The sequence below is a fragment of the Pempheris klunzingeri genome, chromosome 10 (assembly GCF_042242105.1).
Source record: "Pempheris klunzingeri isolate RE-2024b chromosome 10, fPemKlu1.hap1, whole genome shotgun sequence".
In the NCBI taxonomy this organism is placed as follows: domain Eukaryota; kingdom Metazoa; phylum Chordata; class Actinopteri; order Acropomatiformes; family Pempheridae; genus Pempheris; species Pempheris klunzingeri.
In genome coordinates, this window is record NC_092021.1 from 957,444 (window position 1) to 979,229 (window position 21,786).

At 46.6% G+C, this 21,786-nt stretch overlaps 4 protein-coding genes across 4 annotated transcripts; 2 read left to right on the forward strand and 2 right to left on the reverse strand.

Moving 5' to 3' along the window:
* The first annotated feature begins 1,473 nt into the window (after positions 1-1,473).
* crygs2 (crystallin, gamma S2) lies at positions 1,474-3,511 on the forward strand. Its single transcript, XM_070838297.1, has 3 exons — positions 1,474-1,565; positions 2,157-2,445; positions 3,216-3,511. The coding sequence occupies exons 1-3, from the start codon at positions 1,474-1,476 to the stop codon at positions 3,486-3,488; spliced, it is 654 nt and encodes a 217-aa protein (XP_070694398.1). The 3' UTR covers positions 3,489-3,511.
* Positions 3,512-3,614: 103 nt separating this feature from the next.
* Positions 3,615-10,999, reverse strand: lcmt2 (leucine carboxyl methyltransferase 2). The gene is made up of 14 exons (XM_070837853.1): positions 10,951-10,999; positions 9,475-9,599; positions 8,850-8,931; positions 8,538-8,718; positions 8,255-8,411; positions 7,883-8,072; positions 7,620-7,727; positions 7,414-7,501; positions 5,906-6,133; positions 4,988-5,233; positions 4,807-4,904; positions 4,451-4,638; positions 4,210-4,345; positions 3,615-4,038 (listed from the first exon to the last, which is right to left on the reverse strand). Exons 1-14 carry the CDS (start codon positions 10,996-10,998, stop codon positions 3,874-3,876), a joined length of 2,040 nt encoding a protein of 679 aa, XP_070693954.1. The 5' UTR covers position 10,999; the 3' UTR covers positions 3,615-3,873.
* A 690-nt stretch (positions 11,000-11,689) lies between these two features.
* rab5b (RAB5B, member RAS oncogene family) lies at positions 11,690-17,431 on the forward strand. Its single transcript, XM_070837814.1, has 6 exons — positions 11,690-11,747; positions 12,495-12,792; positions 12,904-13,055; positions 13,414-13,536; positions 14,672-14,765; positions 15,201-17,431. Exons 2-6 carry the CDS (start codon positions 12,627-12,629, stop codon positions 15,314-15,316), a joined length of 651 nt encoding a protein of 216 aa, XP_070693915.1. The 5' UTR covers positions 11,690-11,747; positions 12,495-12,626; the 3' UTR covers positions 15,317-17,431.
* Positions 17,417-21,730, reverse strand: dbr1 (debranching RNA lariats 1). Its single transcript, XM_070837813.1, has 9 exons — positions 21,615-21,730; positions 20,442-20,656; positions 20,226-20,350; positions 20,058-20,138; positions 19,886-19,971; positions 19,512-19,736; positions 19,310-19,387; positions 19,079-19,224; positions 17,417-18,716 (listed from the first exon to the last, which is right to left on the reverse strand). Exons 2-9 carry the CDS (start codon positions 20,636-20,638, stop codon positions 17,954-17,956), a joined length of 1,701 nt encoding a protein of 566 aa, XP_070693914.1. The 5' UTR covers positions 20,639-20,656; positions 21,615-21,730; the 3' UTR covers positions 17,417-17,953.
* Positions 21,731-21,786: the final 56 nt, after the last annotated feature.

Sequence of the window (21,786 nt, forward strand, 5' to 3'; positions counted from 1 at the left end):
TGTGCTAGTGCACCTACAGTATAGTCACTAGCTCAGATCAGAGGGCGTCGCAATGAAGCGTCTCCATTATAGAGCAAATAGAGAGAGTAGAGTTTATTGTAGGAACCTCATGGCTCCATCCAAACTTTGATATTTTATGTACGCAGAGTGGAAGTCAACAGTAGCTACACTAACACACTGCTCCTCATGGGCTGGGTCTGTCCACCACGCTGTCCTTCTTGGTATCACAGCCAGTGTTTCTACCAGCTGTCAGAAGGATGATCTGCTGTGTGGCCATGAGCACTGCATGGCAGTGCAGCAGCATTTATGGTGCACTTATCCTTTACTTGCATCATCTGAAATGGGTGAATTGCTGACGTGCCATATGCAGCAGAATTGAACACTTGGATCAGTTTGCAGCTCTGTTGCCAGGTGTTTCCTAAATGTAGGTTTATTTTTGTATTATTTTACTTGTATGAATATGTATATTTCAGAATTACAATAAGATTATTTTTCATAGATCTACTTTTCCTCCAGAGCCATTTCTAGCGTTTAATACCTCCATGGGTGTGTCAGGCCATTAGCTGCCTGTGTCCACATTTCCACTCATTACAGCATGTTAAATGTTGAGTTTTCACAAGTTTGGACGTAGCTCACTTAATATCTAAGAGAAGTTGAGGGATAAAAATAAGTACTGTTTAAATGTTGTTACACATAAGAGAATATCAGTCTCTTTTTAAAATGCTGGGACCTTTCTGCTTTCGCTGACTCTGAAAACCTCCTGATTTGAACACATGCACGTCCGTGCAGCTACGATGGGAAGAGCACAATATAGTTTTTGGTTGTTTTAAAACAATAAAAATGAATGAAGGTTTTGACTACAACCAGGTCACCTCCTGCTTCTTGTTTTGGGTTTGCTCCAACTTTAATGTAGTCCATGTGAGTAATAAAGAAATCCAGTGAAACGTAGGAACTGGGCAAAAGCTTTAGCTTCTTTTATTTTAATTCCCATGTTATACCTCTTCATACCTCCACTGCACGACATTTCGACGGAAATACTTTTTTCTGTTACATTTGTTTGCTACCAGTTCCAATTTGCTTTGCTGTTGCACTTTAAATATAAAATGTACCATCAGCTTATCAAATCTGATGCAGTTTAAATCTTAGGATATATAAAATTAATGCAATGGCAAAATGCTGCTTGGAAATTGATACATTTATCAATTTTCCAGTATTATTAGCGAATAATAAAATACACGCAATACAGAATACTCCTCCAACCCAGCATATAGAAACGAACCACTCACAGGGGCCTTGAGTATATTCTGCCTGTAGTATTTCTGTACTGTGTGATCTTGAATGGAGGCCTTTACTTGTATAGTATTTTCACAGTGTGGTCTTGCTACTGGTGCCACCGCACAGGATCTGAACAGTTCTTCCTTCCGGCACTGAGCACTGCTCTGTCTGGATTCACCCATAAGGCAGAAATAAGTCATGAGTTGGCAGGTCCTTACAGGTGAGGCCAAGCTGGTGGAGCTGGCACCGTGCGAGAGCTGGAGCGGGGGGGTGGGCGCCAGAGCCAGCCAGTAGAGAAGTGGGGTCAGTGGACGCTTACCATGCCCGGCCATTATGCCGTAATCCTTCCTCGCTTTTCTGGAAAAACTGAATAGCACTAGAATCACTGACTCAATTTTTGGATCTCATTTTCATGACAAAGCGATTGTTCCCCGTTTGCCTCCACTGTTGCTGTTTAGAAACGTGGGAGAGCGGGGATATAAAAGGGACTGGTGGGGGGCCAGATCACCATCGAGACCTCAGGAGCCACCGCCACCACAATCACTTTGAACATCACCAAGGCACACGTTATACCCAAGATGGGCAGGGTGAGTTAAGACAGAGTGGGACTGGCAGTGACACAGATCCAGGTAACACTGTGGCAGGTATGAAGGGACAAGGCTGCATACGTGACCCTCTCTGCAGGGGTGAGAACCCCTTTTCATTTGCTTTACAGGTGAGGCAAGGTTCAAACAGTGTTGCAGACTGACTGACCTGTTTTTGCAGAACAGGGGGCCGATGCTTTTGAAGGCTTTAAAACAGTTTGCTGAGGAAACATATGACCTGTCTGAGCTGAACCAGCCTGTAGACAATGTGACACTGACCATGTGAAATGTGAGCAGAGCTGAGCCTCCACGTGTTGTCCCCCAGATTGTCTTCTACGAGGACAAGAACTTCCAGGGCCGTCGCTATGAGTGTGACAGCGACTGCACGGATTTCCACACCTACCTGAGCCGCTGCAACTCCATCCGGGTGGAGAGCGGGGCCTGGGTGGTGTACGAGAGGCCCAACTACATGGGCTACCAGTACGTCCTGACCAGGGGGGAGTACCCCGACTACCAGCGCTGGATGGGCATCAACGACCACCTCAGCTCCTGCAAGATGATCCACTTTGTAAGTCAGCCATCGTCTGTGATCTGACCCAGTCTGACCTCTTTTACAGAAAGAACCCTGCACACAGACCCCCCGATTATTAAACACTAACCTGTACAGATGTGAGGTCCTGCAGGACTTCTCTTCAGCTGTGAAGCAGGGGGCCTGACTTTGTGGGCTACGAACTCAACATGGCTCAGAGTCTGAGGTTAGGTGAACTAGTAAAAGCCTCAGTGAGTTCAGGGGAGAGTGAAGCCAACTGATGGGACATGTCATGTATTGATGCTTACAGTGACTGCAGGGCTTTGTCAGTGGAGACCAATACCCGGGTCAGTCCATTCGTACGATCGGGCTTCGGTCCAACCGACCCACAGCCTGCAGGCACTTTCATACAAAAATCAATCCAGTTAGCACGAACTGTGTGAGTACAGTTTTGTACCGTTTATAAAGGCATGGACGAGGGAGCAAACAGCAGGCAAGTCATGACTTATGGAGCTGAGCTAGTTAGTGAACTGGCTGGTGTGGTAGAATATGTCGGATACACCGAGTATCAGCTGTACAAAGGCTGGTCCCCCCCCCCGACGCTCATATCACTGAGAGCCTGATCGTACATGGAGCGCTACAATATCTTCCCGTTCTTGTTAGATGCCAGTCTCATCTCCCTACATATCCCCCCTTCCCCTTTTCTTCTACCCCACATCCCCTCCCTCTTCTTTCCCAAACCCCTGCACTAACTACCACCGCCACCCTTCACCTATCTTCCATTTTAACCCCCTGTCATCTACTCCCATACCCCTGCCATCTCCCAGACCAGTGGGACCCTGTACAAGATGCAGCTGTATGAGAAGGCAGACTTCGGGGGCCAAGCCTTAGAGGCCACCGAGGACTGTCCTTCACTCCTGGAGAAGTTCCGCTGGAGGGAGGTCAACTCCTGTAAGGTCTTTGACGGCTGGTGGGTTTTCTACGAGCATCCCAACTACCGCGGACGCCAGTACTTCCTGGAGAAGGGGGAGTACCGTAAGCCTGGTGACTGGGGTGCTGCCAGTGCTACAGTCCAGTCCTTCAGGCGCTTCACTGAATGAGTTCATCTCCAACCAAAAGTCACCTACCATGTCTGTACTTGACTACACTTTTCACTCACTGCTTTGTGATTTTGAACTGAGGTCTCACCAATAAAACCTGTCCATTAAGCAGACTGAAGACATCTCTTTGAATTCTTCTTACATGATTTGTTTAATGGCCAATTCCGAACCTTTCGTGCATACTTGGACATCCACACCTCGGGACCCAATAACACTTAGCTCTCAACAGGCCAGAAGTTAGCCAGTCAAACTGTCCCAGATAAATCTTATTTACCCGTTTCATCCTGTCTGAGATGTCAACTGGAGTTTGTGTTGCTTAACCTCCTCAGTTTTAAGTCTTTGAATTACGCTGCTTAACAGTTCTATAGAAACACCTAAAGCCACTTCATCCCAGCACAGGTCTGAGGTCCACGGTGACAGGCTGAAGGTTGAAGTGAGTCCCAAAGGAGAAACAGTTTCCTCCCCCACCTATCAGCAGCAGCTGTGGTTCCTCCGGGTCTGTCAGCTCAGAGCAGAACGAGTGGAGCATCAGAGGCCAGGGCACCGAGGCCTGCAGACGGCACAGCACACACCCATTCATCATTCAGTATCTTGTTGAATACATCAGCAAAATGACAAAGCCAGGCCGTGCAGCCTGGAGTGGACGTGTCAACGCAGCGAGGGGCACTGAATTTATCTGGTTATTTTTGATGGCTGTGCGGTCCAATGAATGCTGACTGACCGTGTCCAGACTGAACTCCACGCTGCTGTGTGTGGTGAGGTTGATCACGACAATGCCTGGTACACCGTCAGAAAGCAGCCAAACTCCACCCACCACAACCAGCTTTTCACCAATCACATGGGCACAGTGAGAGTACCTGAAAGGAAGCAAACCGTGTCAGGTCCCATTTAGTGGAGTTCAAAGGTCACCAAGTGGTCTTAGAGTTTGATGAGGTGATGAGGTGGTCTATGCTCCAACACACCTGGGGACAGGAGGGGGCTGCACCTCTATTCTTTCCCAGGTGAAGCCTCTGTCAGTTGGCCTTAACACTGCTGTGTCCCCCAGTGGCACCCCCCTTCTGTCCAGTCCTCCAAACACCACCACACCTCCCTGATGCGAGCACGCTGAGTGGGAGTGACGGGCCTCCGGTGCTGCTCCCTCTACTGGCACCTATAAATAACACACAAACACACCAGGTCTCATGCACTCCTGAATTTAGTTCAAACCTAGGAGGGAATTCAAAGCACAAGAAAACAAAGTTAAGGTAACAAACGATCTGAAAATGGCTGTACGAGTGTTTCTAAAGATAATACAGGAGAATACAGAGACTACACAGACCTCAGTCCAGTGCTGCTGCTCGACACACAGAAAGTATCCGCCACCCAGAACCACCTCCGATTCATTCTTTCCCCCAAACACAAACAGAAAGTCTTTGCCTAAAGAAGAAATGAGAATCTTTAATGTAGAAGTAGTAAGGATGAGAGTGAATGAGAGAGAGACAAAAAGAAAAGAAGATCACCTCTGTGACGGAGCACGGTGGCAGTGTGCCTCCATCTCAGTGGTGGAGGATCACCTGTACAGACCACCTGCTCGACACAAAGCTTCGCTGCGTCTCGGTTGTCTGAGCGGAGAGGACCAGGGGGCCCGGCGGGGGCCAGGATCACTCTGGAAAGGGGTCTGACTGGGTTGAGCGGAGAGGAGCGCCCTCCGTATACAATGGCGCTTCCTCCAGGAAGAGAGCTGACGGTGTGGTAGAGTCGAACACCTGGGAGAAGACAACACCACAAGCTGCTGCTCACACCGGAGGAAAAGCATCCTGCATCCTGAATGCGAGGCTGCTTTCATGCCTGCTTCTTTAGTTTGGTTGAACCCTGGAGCCTTTCCCACCTTGGTGCAGCCGCATTCAGGTGCTGGTCAAAACAACCAGACTGAGACCTTGTTGAAAAGGCTACAAACACACTCTGCTACGGTTCCTTTGTTGAACTGACCTCGATCGATTAAACCAGTTCCCATAGCCAGCTAAGCTTCCTCTCATTGCTGAACTGATGTGCGCCTCATGCCTGACTCCAGTGCAGCAACACATTATTTTACAGCCGCAGCCATTTGTCATTTTCAAACCTAAAGCGAGGCAGGTAAACGATGACAGGGCTGAGATCGACCCACATGCTCGTCCCTCCATGGTGAAAATGTTAAGTGGAATGTTAATCTATTTCTCTAGAACAGTACAACACCAATCATCTCTCCTTTTACTCTTTTAAATTGCACAAGTTTGCATGTATGTAACAAACTGGTCCCTGGTTTGGACCAGTGCAGAAAGACTACAGGTGTGAAAATGCCCTAAACTTTCTGATCCCAGATGAAACAAGCTTTTTGCAGATGAACCAAACTGTTATTAGCTGTAACAGAAAATAAGATCAGAAACAGCGTGCCCCCTCACCAAAGTCTGCTGATGGTTCCACTGTGACAGATCTCCAGCCTTCCTGGGCCCTGAGGAGGATCCTCATCACTGCCCCCCTGCCTCCTCTGCTGGAGCCCCCTGTTAGCAGGACCTGCCCTGGGCTCACCAGGGTGGTGGCCATCCCCAGCCCCTCCATACAAACTGGTACGGTCTGCACACTCAGGGCCGTGGAGCTCCACGACGGGCGAATGGAAGGCACTGGAGCTACTGAGGAAAAAACAACTAGTGTCACAAAACCTAATGTGATTTATCAAACTTTGTCTAAAACGGTACCAGTGTTCAGTGATGTTCATTAAAACAATACACTGTAACAAGGATCTGCATACAGTGCTGCCAAACACAGTACACAACACAAACTCAGCGATAAATACATACATGTGAAACACTCTCATGCAGTAGATCCAAACCCATCCGTCATTATCTGTCATCTGACAAAACCACCTTCAGATCTACACCAAGGGACATTCATGGACTCTAAGGTTACATCTGTTATGAGCTTAATGTGTTCTGAGTGACTGTATTCAGCTTTAAAAAACTACAAGCACAAGATATCTGCAGCAGATTGACTTTGACTGTCCCACCGAGATACAGACACCACCGATGTTCTCACAGTGGGTTAATGTTGTTTTTATCTAACTTTTCAAATGGAAAAATGAGTTCATTGATGATTGACGGTGACTAATGGATTATTTTTGCCTTGTTGCTTGTATCATTTCACAGTGCTCTGTTAGGTTTGCCTGTTTTTGGCGTTTGGATGTTGTTTTTCGAGGGAGCGAGGTGCCTCTCTCAGTGTGCATGTGACTAAGGAACTAAGGAATCAACTAATGTGACTGGGTGTTGACAGATGACATTACTTTGTTGGTGATGTTGACCGGAGGGAGAAATGCAGAGACATGACAGAGAGCTAGCTGAACTGAGAGGACCTCACTGCTTTTCACACTTGCCATTCTTATGCGAGAGGCTCTGGCTGTCTGGAGGTGATGACTAGATGTCCACCTTGTTGATGTTCTCTCCTAATAATAATGGATGGTTATGACCGAGCATCACACACACACACACACACACACACACACACACACACACACACACACACACACACACACACACACACACACACACACACACACACACACACACACACACACACACACACACACACACACACACACACACACACACACACACACACACACACACACACACACACACACACACACACACACACACACACACACGGTCTTGCCTCCTCTCTGGTGGTGTGATCCTGTGTGACACACTGAGTACATCTGATGTTACTTGAAGTGTTTGGTATACGTGCTTACACCTGATTTGTGTTGTAACAAACTTCCACTGTACATCCAGGTAATATATCCAAGTAAGGACAACTTGAGCTTTTAGTTTTTTTATCCTTGCATTCATCAAAGTGGAGACTGATCAGGAGTACACATCAGATTGTCTATGGGAGGAAGATGAAGCGATGAAGCTACCTTGAGCGTGTGTGAGTAAAGCCTGTGCCATCAAAGAGCTTCGGGATGCAGAGAGGATGAAGTAATGAGAACACTTCTGGTGCCACTCCTGAGAGAAGACAGAAGATATAGAGGCGCTCTGGTCAATAGTGTTACTAGGAAGCATAGTTTCATTAAGGGAACAGCAGAGGGACCATTACAACCCTGAATGCATCTGAACATCTAACCTCATGTTCATCAAACGGCTCCAGGCTCTCCACTCTGCATCGCTCCTCCTCAGGGAGCAGGCCGAGGTAGAAGTCGTTCATATCCAGACACACACACTGCTCCCAGCCCTGAACACAAACACACACACACATTTATGGAAACAGTACAGCAGACATGTGTGCATACTTCACAGACACACAGCACACTCATAACACATCAGATATTTCTGACTGTGGAAATAAAGAATACAAACAATAACGAGAGGAACACTGTGAACACTGGCCTTGTCCAGGAACCGGTGTCTCTGTGCACCAGTGTCTGGGTACTGTTCAAGGGCGTGCAGGGTTGAGTTTAGCTTCAGGAAATGATTTCGCATGATCCGACCGAAGGGATCATGAGGGCGTATCTGCTCATACATAACGAAGAGCGACTGTGGCAGCAGTTTTGCTGCCCAACCAATGACAGCGTCTGACCTGGAAGACACACAACACATCAGCACTGCAGACACAATAGCATCAACGCTACACAATTACAGCCAAGATCAGAATCCTGATTATTTAGCTAGATATTGTGATCATGTAGTTATTTTAGAGGAGGATGAGCGTATATTATTTAGAAACTAAAAGGGTGATTTGGACCTGTTTGCTGTTCTTACCACTGCGTTTCCATGTAGGTGAGCGCCACCTCAGAGAGGATCAGGGTAGGGGCAGTCCAGTCCAGCCCAGCCGCACCCAGAGCCTCCTCCACCTGGGACTCCTCTCTGACATCCACCCCGAGCAGCTGGTACTGACCACTGGACACACATACAGGGCCTGAAGACACACAGGCACGCACAAGTTTAACACTATGACTTTTTATAGACCCGTGAGTAGAAAAGAAAGTGTCTTTGAATCTCAGTGAACACAGTGAAGTGTGCTGTGTGTGAAGAAACGACAAACCTGTGACAGAAGGTAAATGAGGGTCTAACATCCCCCTCAGTGTTAAATCAGAGTCGATCAGGGCAGCCTTGCGCCGGGTGACATCAGGAAAATCAACCTCAAAAACAACCGCCCTGTCAAGTGCTTCATCTGCATGTAGGCGAAAATACAAAGAGTCGAACCCTGCGCCCAGTGACAGAATCTACAAAAAGGAGAATGACGATGACAGAGGGAGTGAGAAAGGAAGACAAACCATGGTATTCACAATAAACAAACCTTCATAGTACTAACTCTCTACACAACGTAGTGTTGGACAACGTGCTGTTAACTTGCCTGTCTCCTGGGGCAGTTCTCAGTAATGTGTAGGAACCTCCTGACACAGCGGTCCACAGCTCTCCAGCGCACATAGTAGCCCCTAGAACATTTAAATACACTTATATATATATACACACACATAGACTTTCATTCGTACAACACATCACTATTGTTATTACACACTGTGTTCCATATACTACTGTCTACAAGCTGAGGATGTAACTTTGAGCTCTAAGAAACTGTGACAGACATGCGTCACTATTCTGATATTTTACTGTAATTCTCGCTCCAGCCCAGGTCTAGCCTCCAATGCCAGGAATTCACTTCACTGATTTCATTGCTCTCGTCCTTATTATTACTTTGCAGTACATGTAAGTATTTTGACATGCTCCTGTGTAATTATTGACCTCATTTCAGTCCTGCTTTATTGATCGTCGTTTAACACACTTTGACTTTTTCCTTGCACATCAGAGTAATCCCATCCCACCTTATATCCCCAGTATTGTGTATCTGCCAGAGCATTAATGATGTCCATATATTAAACCACCGCTGCCAACCAAGGCCAACTCCTGCACATGTACTTTATGCGATCAATAATGCACATCATGCACAGCAGAGTATGGGAAGAAGAAGATGTGCAGACCTGTTGATTAGCGGGGCTCTCCTGGCCACTTTGCACACAAAGTGTTGGAGGAAGACATCGGGGAAGTAGCCCTGCGCTGCAGCAGACACTTTGCTCACCACGCTGCTGTCGTTGGTTCCCTGTACCTGGAACAAGTAACCAAAAAAAAGAACCATCATAAATGCTAATGCCCCTGACCAGTTTGATTTTTAGCCACTGATGGAAGAAACCCATCCATCGTCTATACTATATTTGGTCCAATAAAAGCAGCAATATTAGGCTGTAAAATGAAGTCCTCTAAAAACAGACTGTACTGTGCCAAGGTGTTAGGCAGGTGTGAGGAAATGCTATAAAGGAAGAATGCTTTCAAAATGATACAATTGTTTATTTTTATCAATTTACAAACTGCAAACTGAGCGAACAGAAGAAAAATCTACATCAAATCAACATTTGGTGTGACCACTCTTTGAATTCAGAACACTAGCACACAGTTTCTGAAGGAACTCAGCAGGCAGGTTGTTCCAAACATCTTGGAGAACTAACCACAGATCTTCTGAGGATGTCGGCTGCCTCAGATCCTTCTGTCTCTTCATGTAAAGACAGACAGACTGGATGATGTTGAGATCAGGGCTCTGTGGGGGCCACACCATCACTTCCAGGACTCCTTGTTCTTCACTACAAGGAACCTCCACCAGCTCCACTGTTGCCTGCAGACACTCATTATTGCTCTGCTCTCCAGCCCTTCGGTGAACAAGCCGCCTTCTGCTGCAGCCACATATTTTAAATTTTACCTCATCAGTCCAGAGCACCTGCTGCCACTCTTCTGCACCCCAGTTCCTGTTTTCATGCATAGTTGAGCCACTTGGCCATGTTTCCTTGTCGGAGGTTTGGCTTTTTGGCCACAGTTCTTCCATGAAGACCACTTGTGTCCAGACTTCTCTGGACAGTAGATGGTGTACCAGGGTCCTACTGGTTCCTGCTGGTTCTGAGCTGATGGACTGCTGGACATCTTCTGATTTCTAAGGGAAGTAAGCAGAGTGTGTCTTTGATCTGCTGCACTAATCGGACCGCTGCGTCTACCATCCTCAGTGGTGCCTGTTTCTTTGTGCTTCTTCTGAAGAGCTTGAACATCTTGAGACCCCGTCTGCTCTGAAATCTTTGCCTGGCAGAGACCTTGCTGATGCACTAGAACCACCTGGTGTCTTGTTGCTGTGCTCAGTCTGAACATGATGACCTGTGACATGAAACTGTCTTCACCAACCTCACCTTGGTAGCAGCGTTATGAGCACCTGTTTGGTATAAAGGGTTAATCATACACCAGACTATGATCCTACAGAATTACTGACTTTGTGCCAGGGTCTCTAGAAGAACTGATGCTGTTTGAAGGCAAAGGGTCGTCTCACCGAATATTGATTTGATTTAGATTTTTCTTCTGTTTGCTCACTTTGCATTTTGTAAACTGATATATACTTGGTATGCTGAATAATTGGGACGCACCGCAGTGTCCTTCCGCTGCTTCTGCTTCTTCCTGTTCGTCGTTGGCATAATGTCCCCAGGGTGTCGCTGCTCCAACACACACTCTACAGTGTATTAAATGAGTGTTAATGGGAAAGTATTGGTGATGCGAAAGTCCTCTGGTCAAAATATAATTCAAACATCCGCCATGTGGTAAAAACTTCCGGGTACCTTCCTCTCTGTGCTTTGCCTTCCCCCGCCCCCGTGCGGCGCGGAGGCCGCTGTCGTCATGGTGTCCTGCCGCCGTTCAAAACCCCATTCAGATTATTTATAAATTAAGGGTAATATCCCACTGCGGAGGTAAGGTGCAAGGCTGGACCTTAATCATAGCCATTACTTATCACTCATACTTGTTGTAATAAAACAGCCGAAATAAAACGATGGTAACTTTTGTCTTAGTATTTATTTCGATTACACACAACCGTCCTTCACATCTTGTATACATTACAGTAATATTCAATTGCGGCGGTGCTGTGTGTGGCTGAGGCTGTATTACCGTGACTGCTCACACTTGTTCATACAAATCGGCTAAAAAAACCCGACGCTAGCTGGTGAACGGTGCAGGGTCTATGTGAGGCTGGCTGGCTGGCGGAGGTGTGTGGAGGTGTCTCGGTCTGTGAGGGGGCCGGTGGGGAATGCGGTTCTTCTTCACGCGAGTGACAATGCGGCACTCAGTGCGCATGCGCCACTTTACAGGAAGCGTTCACATTTTCTTTAACCAGCTGATTGTCAACAGTTAAGCCTGCGGTACCCGCGCTGCTGAAACCACAGTATACACGGTAAATGCTTTCTGTTCTCCTCTCAGTAGCCGGGTGTTGTTCGGGTAGGACGGGTATGTTCGGCTGGGCGTCGAAATATAGAGCTTTGATTCAGTTCCGTCTCGTCCGACCTGAGCGATGTCCCGTTAGCACACAGCGCAGGATGAGGGCTGGAGATGTGATCTCATCTACTGTGGGAGCCCTCCGTCCGGACACCTCACTGAGCGAAGCTCAGGGTTCACTCAGGCTTTTTTACAATGACCACTTAGCAGCAGTGACGGATGTTGAGCTTTGTTGTGTGTGTGTGTGTCTATGAGGGGGGGGGGGCAGACAGTGCTGCATCCCCGGTAGGCTCAAGTTTCCCTGCAGGGATCATGGACCACAGCTGGCAGCGGACATTACTCTGAAACATGGATTCACTGAACACAGAGCAGAGAGGCTTCAGGCTGGGAGAGAAATGCAGCCGTAGTGCAAACTTGTGGTTGGTTTCATGCCAAGGAAATCTCCACCCTTCCCTGTAGAACAATAAGGTGCAGTGGAAGAGGCCTTTGCTGCCTTGAGACAGACAGAGAAGTAAATGTGGGGGGAAGTAAGTAGACAACCAGGCCTGGTGAACGTAAAGCAATGCAAACCTGTGTCTTGGTATCCCTCAGACATGTCAGACCATCACCCACCCCCACCTATCTAACCACTAAGGCGTACAGTGCATATGAGATAAGACGTGATGTAATCCTGCACCAAAGCCAAACCTTTCACTTCTTCATGCAGACACAAGAAGGAGTGCAGGGAGGTCAAGACACCGCCGGTGAGACTAAACTACACTCTGGTTAGAAGGCAGCGCAAGTTCCCCTGGTCCAGGGAGGAGGCCCGGCCCCCCCACCATCTCCTACGCTGGCCAGTATGAGCTCCAGAGGGAGTGGAGGCCGCTCCAACGGCACTCTGCCTCAGACCAAGATCTGCCAGTTCAAGCTGGTGCTCCTGGGTGACATGGCTGTGGGCAAGTCCAGCCTGGTGCTGCGTTTTGTCAAGGGACAATTCGATGAGTTCCAGGAGACAACCATCGGAGGTGAAGACTGGGAGCTGTGTGCACTGTGTGTGTGTGTGTGTGTGTGTGTGTGTGTGTGTGTGTGTGTGTGTGTACCCACCTTGTAACCCATGACTTTCCCCTCATGTTCAGCTGCGTTCCTGGCTCAGTCGGTGTGCCTGGACGACACCACAGTGAAGTTTGAGATCTGGGACACCGCAGGACAAGAGCGATACCATAGCCTGGCTCCTATGTACTACCGTGGTGCTCAGGCCGCTATCGTGGTCTTTGACATCACCAAGCCGGTACAGTATGAGCAGATTTACTCATCTGTTACACATTTGTGTCCTAAATATTATTCTGGGTAATAATTATGGCTGAAGTGTTTGTCACAGATTCATGGCTCCTTTCCTTCAGATAAAGTAACTGTAGCATGCCCTTGAAGGTCTGAACCTACGGATCACCATATCAAATGATAAAAACAATCTGATGTACTAATGTTGTAGAGGTATACTGCCTAGCTCTGTGCTTTACCTTTTCACTGATGAAAATACTCCTATGTTGATGTGCTATTCACGCACGCTATTCATTAATCACCTGTCCGTTTGCCTGGTATTTCCATGTGTCGGTGGCTTATCTGACCTCAGTGCTGTGTTTGTGCAGGAGACGTTTGAGAGAGCCAAGGCTTGGGTGAAGGAGCTGCAGAGGCAGGCCAGTCCTAACATTGTTATTGCCCTGGCTGGGAACAAAGCTGACCTGGCAGAGAGGAGACTAGTAGAGTATGAGGTAACACACTCCTGACCAGCTCCTGTTTGTGGGCCGTAGCCAGACGAAATCAGAACGTACCTCGTCCCTGTAGCTGGATGGTAGTCACTGCTGTGGCTATGAATGGATAAATATCACTGGCACAAGCAGCCACAGTCCTGTGTATGGCTGCTGTGGTTTGTGGTGCTGAAGGGCTTCACCAATGCAATGTAACAGACACACTCTTCTTCCTTGCAGTTCTTTTCATTACATTGTAGTGGACCATGAACAGCACCTGTACACATATGGCTAACTGTGGGAATCAGGCCGATGCTTCTGTGCACAGTAGTTAAAAAAGGCTAGAAATAGACAGGGCAGGGTCAGTTTACTCTGAATACAAAGTACATGTCAACTTTTGTAATCAGTGAATTCAATGGATTACAAAAAGATGTAATCTAATCTGAATATTTTTGGATTACCTCAAAATCAAACATATTTGACTATACTAAAAAAAAAAAAATGGACGCAGTCACAAATATTCTTTTTAGTCTTCAAACAGCTGAAAATATTTTCAATGCAAGTCAAATTCATTTTGCATATTCGACTTTCAACAGTTGATCAAATCTCCCGTAGGAGCTCTTCTTTTGTGCCAGTGTGATGTTGTCAGGAATGGAGGCACCGCTGCTGTATGAACCCTCCATCTTGATTTAACACTGTTCTCTTTCCCCCAGAGACCTGGCTGAGGAACCCCGTATGCGAGTTAATGGCTTGGTTACTGGTTTTGTAATAATGATTACATGTAATCCGTGACTAACCAGCCCTGAGAACAGCACAAGGGTCTGCTGATCAAATAGTTGAGGCATCCGTATCTAGGACACATTTTGCCGTGCATAATGTTTGGTTTCATTCAGATACTGGTGGAAAGGTCCTGCTGAGTCAGCTGTCGCCCGACAATCTTGCATTCAAGAACAATTTAGTGAGAAAATCTGGGCTAGAAAACAAACTGCTGTTGTGGAGGCTGCGCTTGACAGCTCAGAGATTTGTGTAATGTGCTCTACTGAGTGCCTGCTGCATGTAGATAGAAACACTTCAACTCCTTTTCATTCAGCTTTTTTAGTGATTGTAGTCTTTCTGATTACTACTGACGTCGTACTTGTTTGTGTGCTGTGTGAGACAGGAAGCCCAGACATATGCTGAAGACACCGGCTTGCTCTTTATGGAGACCTCTGCCAAGACAGCCATGAACGTCAATGAGCTCTTCCTGGCCATCGGTAAGCCGCTGAGCATAAAGAGACACTTTTATTTCAGGAGGAGAGATTTAGGCCTTAGGAACCACTGTCCGGTCCAGTGTGCCTGTTACTAAGCAGCCTATGCCAAACACTTGGTCACAGACTTTAATGAAAATCTTTGAAAGGATGCCTAGCTATTGAAATATGAAATACATTTTCCAGTATTTCTTCCTGAAAGGAAATAACGTACATTGATGAAGAAAAAAATGAAGCACATGTATCCCATGATTGCTCATCCACTATGTGGACTTATTTTCTGAGGGTCTAAATGCAGTTGACAATTCAGGGATTTCAAAAAAATGTCAAAAACATCTCTGTTGTTCTCTCCTGAATAAAACAAGATAGTGAGAATGCTTCTCGGTGGGTATACTGTATGTGGTAGACAGTGTTAAAATATTTCACTTTGTCTTAATGCAGCTAAGAAAATGCCAAAAACAGACACCCAGAACCCGACACATGCAGCGCGACACCGGGGAGTCAACCTTCAGGACCCAGACGCCCACTCCAGCCGAGCCTGCTGCGGTGGGAACTAGACCTCCCCGACTCCCACCAGTACCCCCACCCTTCATACCACCACAGCCCTTCAGCCATCCTGTCTGCTTCAACCAACTTACAGGGGTGGGCCTGATGTGGGGAGACCCAGTGTCCTACAGCCCCCTTACCCTCCATTCATCCTCTTGTCCAAGCAGACAGAAATTCAGAGACAAAATTCAAAGGAGAGAATAAGAGGAAAGGAAGAGCAAGCAGAGGTGGAGGAGAAGGACACTACGCCTGACACCTGTGTCTCTTGACCAACAGCTGAGGTTCTGCATCTGTAAATCACATGGGGACGTCAAGTGAAGACTGACACCAAGAGGAGGAAGATAAAGAACGTGGAAGACAGTGTCAAGCCTGTTGTAGTATTTAGCACTAATTGTGAATTTTCTTTCGTTTTCATTCTGCCTTGCATCACTTCAGCCACAGCCCTGATTGCGTAAACATGCACAAAATGAGCAGCACGCGCTGGCAAGTGACCGAGAAGGGGACGGAGAAAAGAACGGTCAGGACATAAACTAAAGAAGCCACATGGTTAGTTTGTGACTGCTTTCTTCTACTTGCTGCTGCCTGCTTGCTTTGCTGCCTCCTAGTCCTGAATCAGTCGCATCCCGGTGTGAATAATGCCTCATATTGTACCACTGGAATGATCCCAGTGTTTGTAATCCCCCCCCCGTGTCCTGCCTGGCCTTCCCCTGTGTCTCTGGCACTGCCCAGACCCACACTAGATGAGGCCCATGGCACAGTTTCCCCACCATTAAGTTTGTGTGTATTTATTGTCCAGTGTTTTGACGCCTCCTGCCTGCTGGTAGTGACGCTGCTTCCACTCACATGACATGAGGCAAACTTCTACAAACATCGTCTTCACCAGGTGATGGTTTTACATTGTGTTTCTTATCGATGCAGACTTGCTTGTTTTATGAAAGGTTGCTGAATTGCAGTGTTCTTTGAACATTTTGGGTTGCTTGCTTGAGTGCTCCTAAGGAAAACTGTTTATCACTGTGGGCTGTATAGCACACACATACAGCAGCATTACAGACCTGACATGGACTCACATGACTTTAATATTGCTTTGAGTGAGCAGGACACTGTTAGCACTAACTAATTACATGTCTGTAGCAGAGAACATGTTCCGCCAAAAAAATAGTATTGCATCAAATACAAGACCTACTAGGTCCCTGTTTTGAATAGACGGCATAATAACACTTGTGTTCAGGTACCACAGTGAGTGATGGGCCTAATTGGAGTAGTCCAGATGAAATGATTGGCAGGACGATAAGAAATATAAGAATGTGTTCCACGCCCTGTAGAGAAATCTGCCCCTCTTGTGTTTAACGTGCCCCTCGAACACGAAACCATAGCGATCTTAAATGGTTTTACTGACTCATTTCACTTAATATGATGATCTAAAAACAGAGTTGTGTGCCTGGTTGCTCTACAAGGTTTGGCTGAAGAAAATGAAGGAATTGATGAAAACACAAAAAAAGTGCCTATTCCCAGTTTTCTTGTTCTGTGAGTCACGTTTGGGGCTTTCTTCAACTGTGTGTTTCGTAGGCAAAGAGCAAGAAATCCCCTTCCCTGACATTGGCTTGTACTATAAACCAATAGCATCAGCACCCTGTCATTAGGCTATATACTGTATTGGCTTTGTATGGATGTAAAGAGATCTTGTTGAATACACTGTATGTTATCTATTATTGTCTGATTTCAGCAGAGCACACACGTGAACCTGGACCGGATCATTTAAAAAATGTTGTTGGTTTAAACAAACGTTGGTGTCCAGGAAAAATCTTGTGTTTTGTTTTACTTTCAGAATCACTATCATGCATATTAGGCATTTTGCTGAAACTATGGGGAAATGGTAATTATCAAAGAAAGAGTGAAGTACAGTGCTGTTTGCCATTAGTGCTGCAGAAAGGCTAAACTGACGTGTTCCTCCCCCAGGACACTAACGGCTCCTTCTATACACATTATATACAACATTCACCTCTTCATTCTTCAGTGATCACAACTAGGTTCAGTGTTCTGTGCAATGAGGATGACAAATGTGATTAAAACAAGATTTTTCATCTGCACCTTGAATATGTAAAGTGTTCAATAAAGCTGTGAATGGCTCTCTGAGTGCAGAACGCCGATTGCTTTTGTCGCACTTGCCTTGTGCCTCAGATAAGTGAAACAAAAGACATTAACAGCCACATTTTATTCATTCCTTTGGAGTTTGCCAAGTGGCTGTACAATGATGTCTTTGATTCTTTAAAGAAAAAAAGGATCTTTAAATTTTCCAGCCTCTTTGCTTGTGACCATTCTTAAAAGTACATGTATAAAAAAAAAAAAAACTTTACACAAAACTCAAAACTCTACTTCCTAAAATGCTTCCTAAAATCAGATTTTAACAAAAAGAGACCACATTTCCATGGCTAGAACTAGCTTCCTCCAGAACCTGAATGCTTCTATGTCGTGTACGTGTTTTTAGGGTGTTTTACTAAAGCGTCTGCTTTGTACAGCTCGTGTCAGTATCTGCATAAAAGGCAGACAGATCGATGCATAACTCAACACCACATATTACAAACCGATGGAGATTTGTAGTCTGTGACGAATGAGTCCACACCTCTTGCCTTATTATCCCACCCTGACCTCTAATCCTCACCCTCATCATCCTCCACTTTGGCATAGATGAGCTGGTTTCTGCGTTTGATTCTGGGAGTTGTGCCTCCACTGCCAGGACAGCCAGTCTCATCGCTGGTACGTTTTAGGATCCGTACAGCGGCAGCGTCCTCATCATCGCCCTCGCCGTGTCCTCCCCTCTCCGCTGCAGACTGACAGCGGGCTGCTGCTGGAGTGGAGTGGGAGGGAGGTGGCAGGTTCATTAGGTGGGACAGGTGACCGGGTGACAAATCAGATTTGGGTTCGGGCAGAACCATGCGGCTGGGGGTGTGGATTTCACCTACGGGAACAGCAGAGAGCTTATCTACCTCAGCCCTGCCTTGAACCTCCTCCTTTCCCCCCTCCTCCTCCTCCTCCCACTCGTCCTCTATCGTGATCTCATCAGGGTTGTATGAACTCGACAGTCCTGACGTGTCGGTCGGGTACTCGCTGGGCTCGTCCGCACTTCCTTCACTATGCCCATCTTCATCATCCTCCTCCCCTCCAGTACTGCCCTGAACTCTGGCCGACTCACCAGCTCCCTGGCCTGCCTGGGCGTATATGTCTGTGAGACCTAGCGTGGCACAGAGCTCGGTCGTCTGTGGGTTGGTGTTACAGCTGGGGGCGGCGTGCGGCTGGGGCTTGTTGGGGTCATAGGGTGGCACAGTCTGGCTAAAGTTGTCTGGAATGCCAAGTTCACCGCTGAGATCCTCTACCATCTCCATCATAGCTGCTTCTGAAGCTCTGAAGTCCCACCTGACGGTTACAGATAATCCATGTTATACAAGACCTCATGAACCAAACCTCAAAGCCCAACAGCTGTGCCTTTATGTTTAAACAAACTGCAAAGCTAAAGTATTTAAGCCTTTGGCCCAGTGAGAGCAGAGGCCCAGAGGAAAACACGCTGCTCTTGTTCAAGCCGTTTCATTTTGCCAAGCTTTAACCTGCCTAATTTCTAAAAACAAATAGGTTCAGCTGGGATTATGACATGCTGCCTGACTGTGATGTACTTTGGTTGTCAGCAGACTTTTTAAACATGAACACTTCTACTTGGATGGTCACCTTTCCACTGACAGCGTTTGCTCTGCCTCTTATTTTATGTCTAAATATCTGTGTACCGTTCGTGCAAGCCATTATTCTCTGGGGGGTTCCAGGGGTGAGGAGTGACCCTTTGCAGACTGTTGGTGGCCTTCAGGATAGCCAGCCACTCTGGATCATACTCGAGACCCTCAGATGAACCTGGTCTCTCTGGAACATCCACAATCTGCAACACACACAGACACAGACACAAAATCAGCCCTCCTGTGACAGTGACCTTTGAATATCCAACAACAAAACTTTCCCCTCACCTGCAAGAATTCCCTGTAGGGTAGACATTTGTCCAGGGAGAGGAATTTGGTTACACGTGGAGCAGCATTACCTTTAGCCTAAAGACAAGAGAATTCACTCACTTGGTGTAATGCAATGGTGCATCAGCTCGGTAACTGGAATTATTCAAATGTATCTGAAATGTGTCAGCGCTGACGGACATCAACAGCAGTACACTCTCACCGGATGCTGCATAACGGCAGCGAACTTTACATGAAGGTGTGCAGAGAACCAGTAGCTGGGCTGGAGGTGAGCCAGGAGCTCCTCAGCAGCAGGACTTCCCAGTGTGTTGGACTCAACTTCCTGACGCAGAAACTTCTTCTTTCGCAACAACTCCCCCGTACTTCCATAGTAATAGATACCGCGCGGCCAGTCATGGCTCATGAAAATGTCCATGGGCATCTGAATCTAGGTGGAAATAAACATTCATGAATATGAATCAATATACATTGTTTAGACAGACAGTCAGACAGTCAGACAGACAGTCAGACAGACAGTCAGACAGACAGTCAGACAGAGCTGTTTGCAAGAGAACAAGTATAACTGACAGTATTTACCTGTTTTAGTTTGAACACCTCAATATTTCGGATGTGGTATACACTTCGCAGCGTATCAGGATTGTATGGCGGGAATTCATGGTGACCTTGATGAACACACATTTCTTGTAAATAAACTGCGTAGTGCACTTTCACTTTAACCACTGAGACAGTCAAAGAAAAAAAAGATCACCCTTTCTGTAGTCGTGGGATTTGAAGATACCAGATAAGCCACCAATTCTGATCCCTTTGTAGCGAACAACACCAGCATACCCTAGAGAAATATGGTCAAGTCAGGTCTGGGAATGAAGCAATGGAGGCGTAGACTGAATAATCACATCCACCGTCTGCACGTCCCTACCCAGATAATAAATGTTGGGTGCTACCCAGCCTCCATACGGCAGCTCCTGCAGGTGGTTGGAGGCCTCGTGGTTTCCTCCGATGAAGATGGTCAGGACCGGAGCCTTCTTCTCCCCAGAATAGTATCTACAACAAAGACAGTAACATTAAAGGTTTAGATGCTCTCATTCACTTGTTGCACTTGAAATAACAACAGCAGCAACAACAAAGAACTGACTTGTAGAAGGTCTGCATCAGTCTGTACTTGGCTGGTACCGCCATGCACTTCATGTCTCCTTCATTTCGTACAGCTTGGAAGTCTCCGCAGCAAAGCAGCAGGTCCACTTTTACCTCCTCCTTCTTCTCCAGATAGCCGATTGTCTCGTAGATCTTGTCCAGCTCCCCGTGGCAACAGCCCTCGACTGCGATCTTCATGCTGCACAGAGCGGTCAGCTGAGGAACCCCAGAGAGAAAATCAGAGTGAGAACTGGCCTGTGTTTTGTGCCTAATTAGGAGCCGTCGGCGTCCACACACTGACGCTGATCCTTTGCAAATAACCTTTTGGTGATCTGTAGGGACACAAATAAAACACTGACGATGCCACTCCTTTCACCATCATGGTTTTAAGTGAATAGGTGGGACAACACAATGTTAAGTTTGAGCAAGTCAGTCATCCAGGTCAGAGTTATTGCTTAGGAGTTGAGCAAAAGTCAACTGGACTTGTTGAAGGGACTTGAAGACGTTAACGTCTTCAAGTCCCTTCAACAAGTCCAGCTGACTTTTGATCAACTCCTGAGGAAGAAAGGGACTGTAATTACTGCTACAGGTGAGGACAGGTGCAGACAGAGAGGACACACCTTGTGGCTGTGGCAGTGAAATGAAAGCCAACCTGGAGGGACTGTATTGGACTACTTTTAACACTTTAAACATGAAGCACAGTTAGTCTGATGTCTGTGGAGGTTTTAAAGCTTTGAAACTTGCAGGCACAATGAATGTTGCTACCTTTGTTATTCTGTGTCATTATATCCGGTTACAACACACCTAGAGTCTAAGTCTAGACTTAGACTTAGACTTTAGACTTAAACTTTTCTTTATTTGATCCCCCATAGGGGGAAATTCTCATGTTACAGCAGCAACAATAGAACAGGGAGAGTGAAAAGAAGCAATAGTAAAAGAAAAAATAGCAATAGCAAAATAAATATATATATAAATATATGGCTGTGATGAAATAAATATTTACACTATAGGATATTTACACTTGGAAACTAGAAATGCTGCTATAATTAGCCACTAAACAGCACGTGTGACAGCTAGCCAAGGTACGTAGACAATCTAATGTATCCTAACGACCGGACAGCGAGCCTTATTTCTGAGTAACTAACACAACAGGAAGACCAACCTGAGTACTTACGGTGATGAACGGATAACTGGAGTGTGTATGTCCCCTTCACTGCTGCGTCAAGTCACAAACTTTCTCTGAAAACCATGTTTACGTTGCAGGTTAGCAAAGACAGGGTGAATTTTCCCACCTCGGGTCCGGGACTAAGTGCGCATGCGCAGAACGCCGCCGACTTGTGGACACC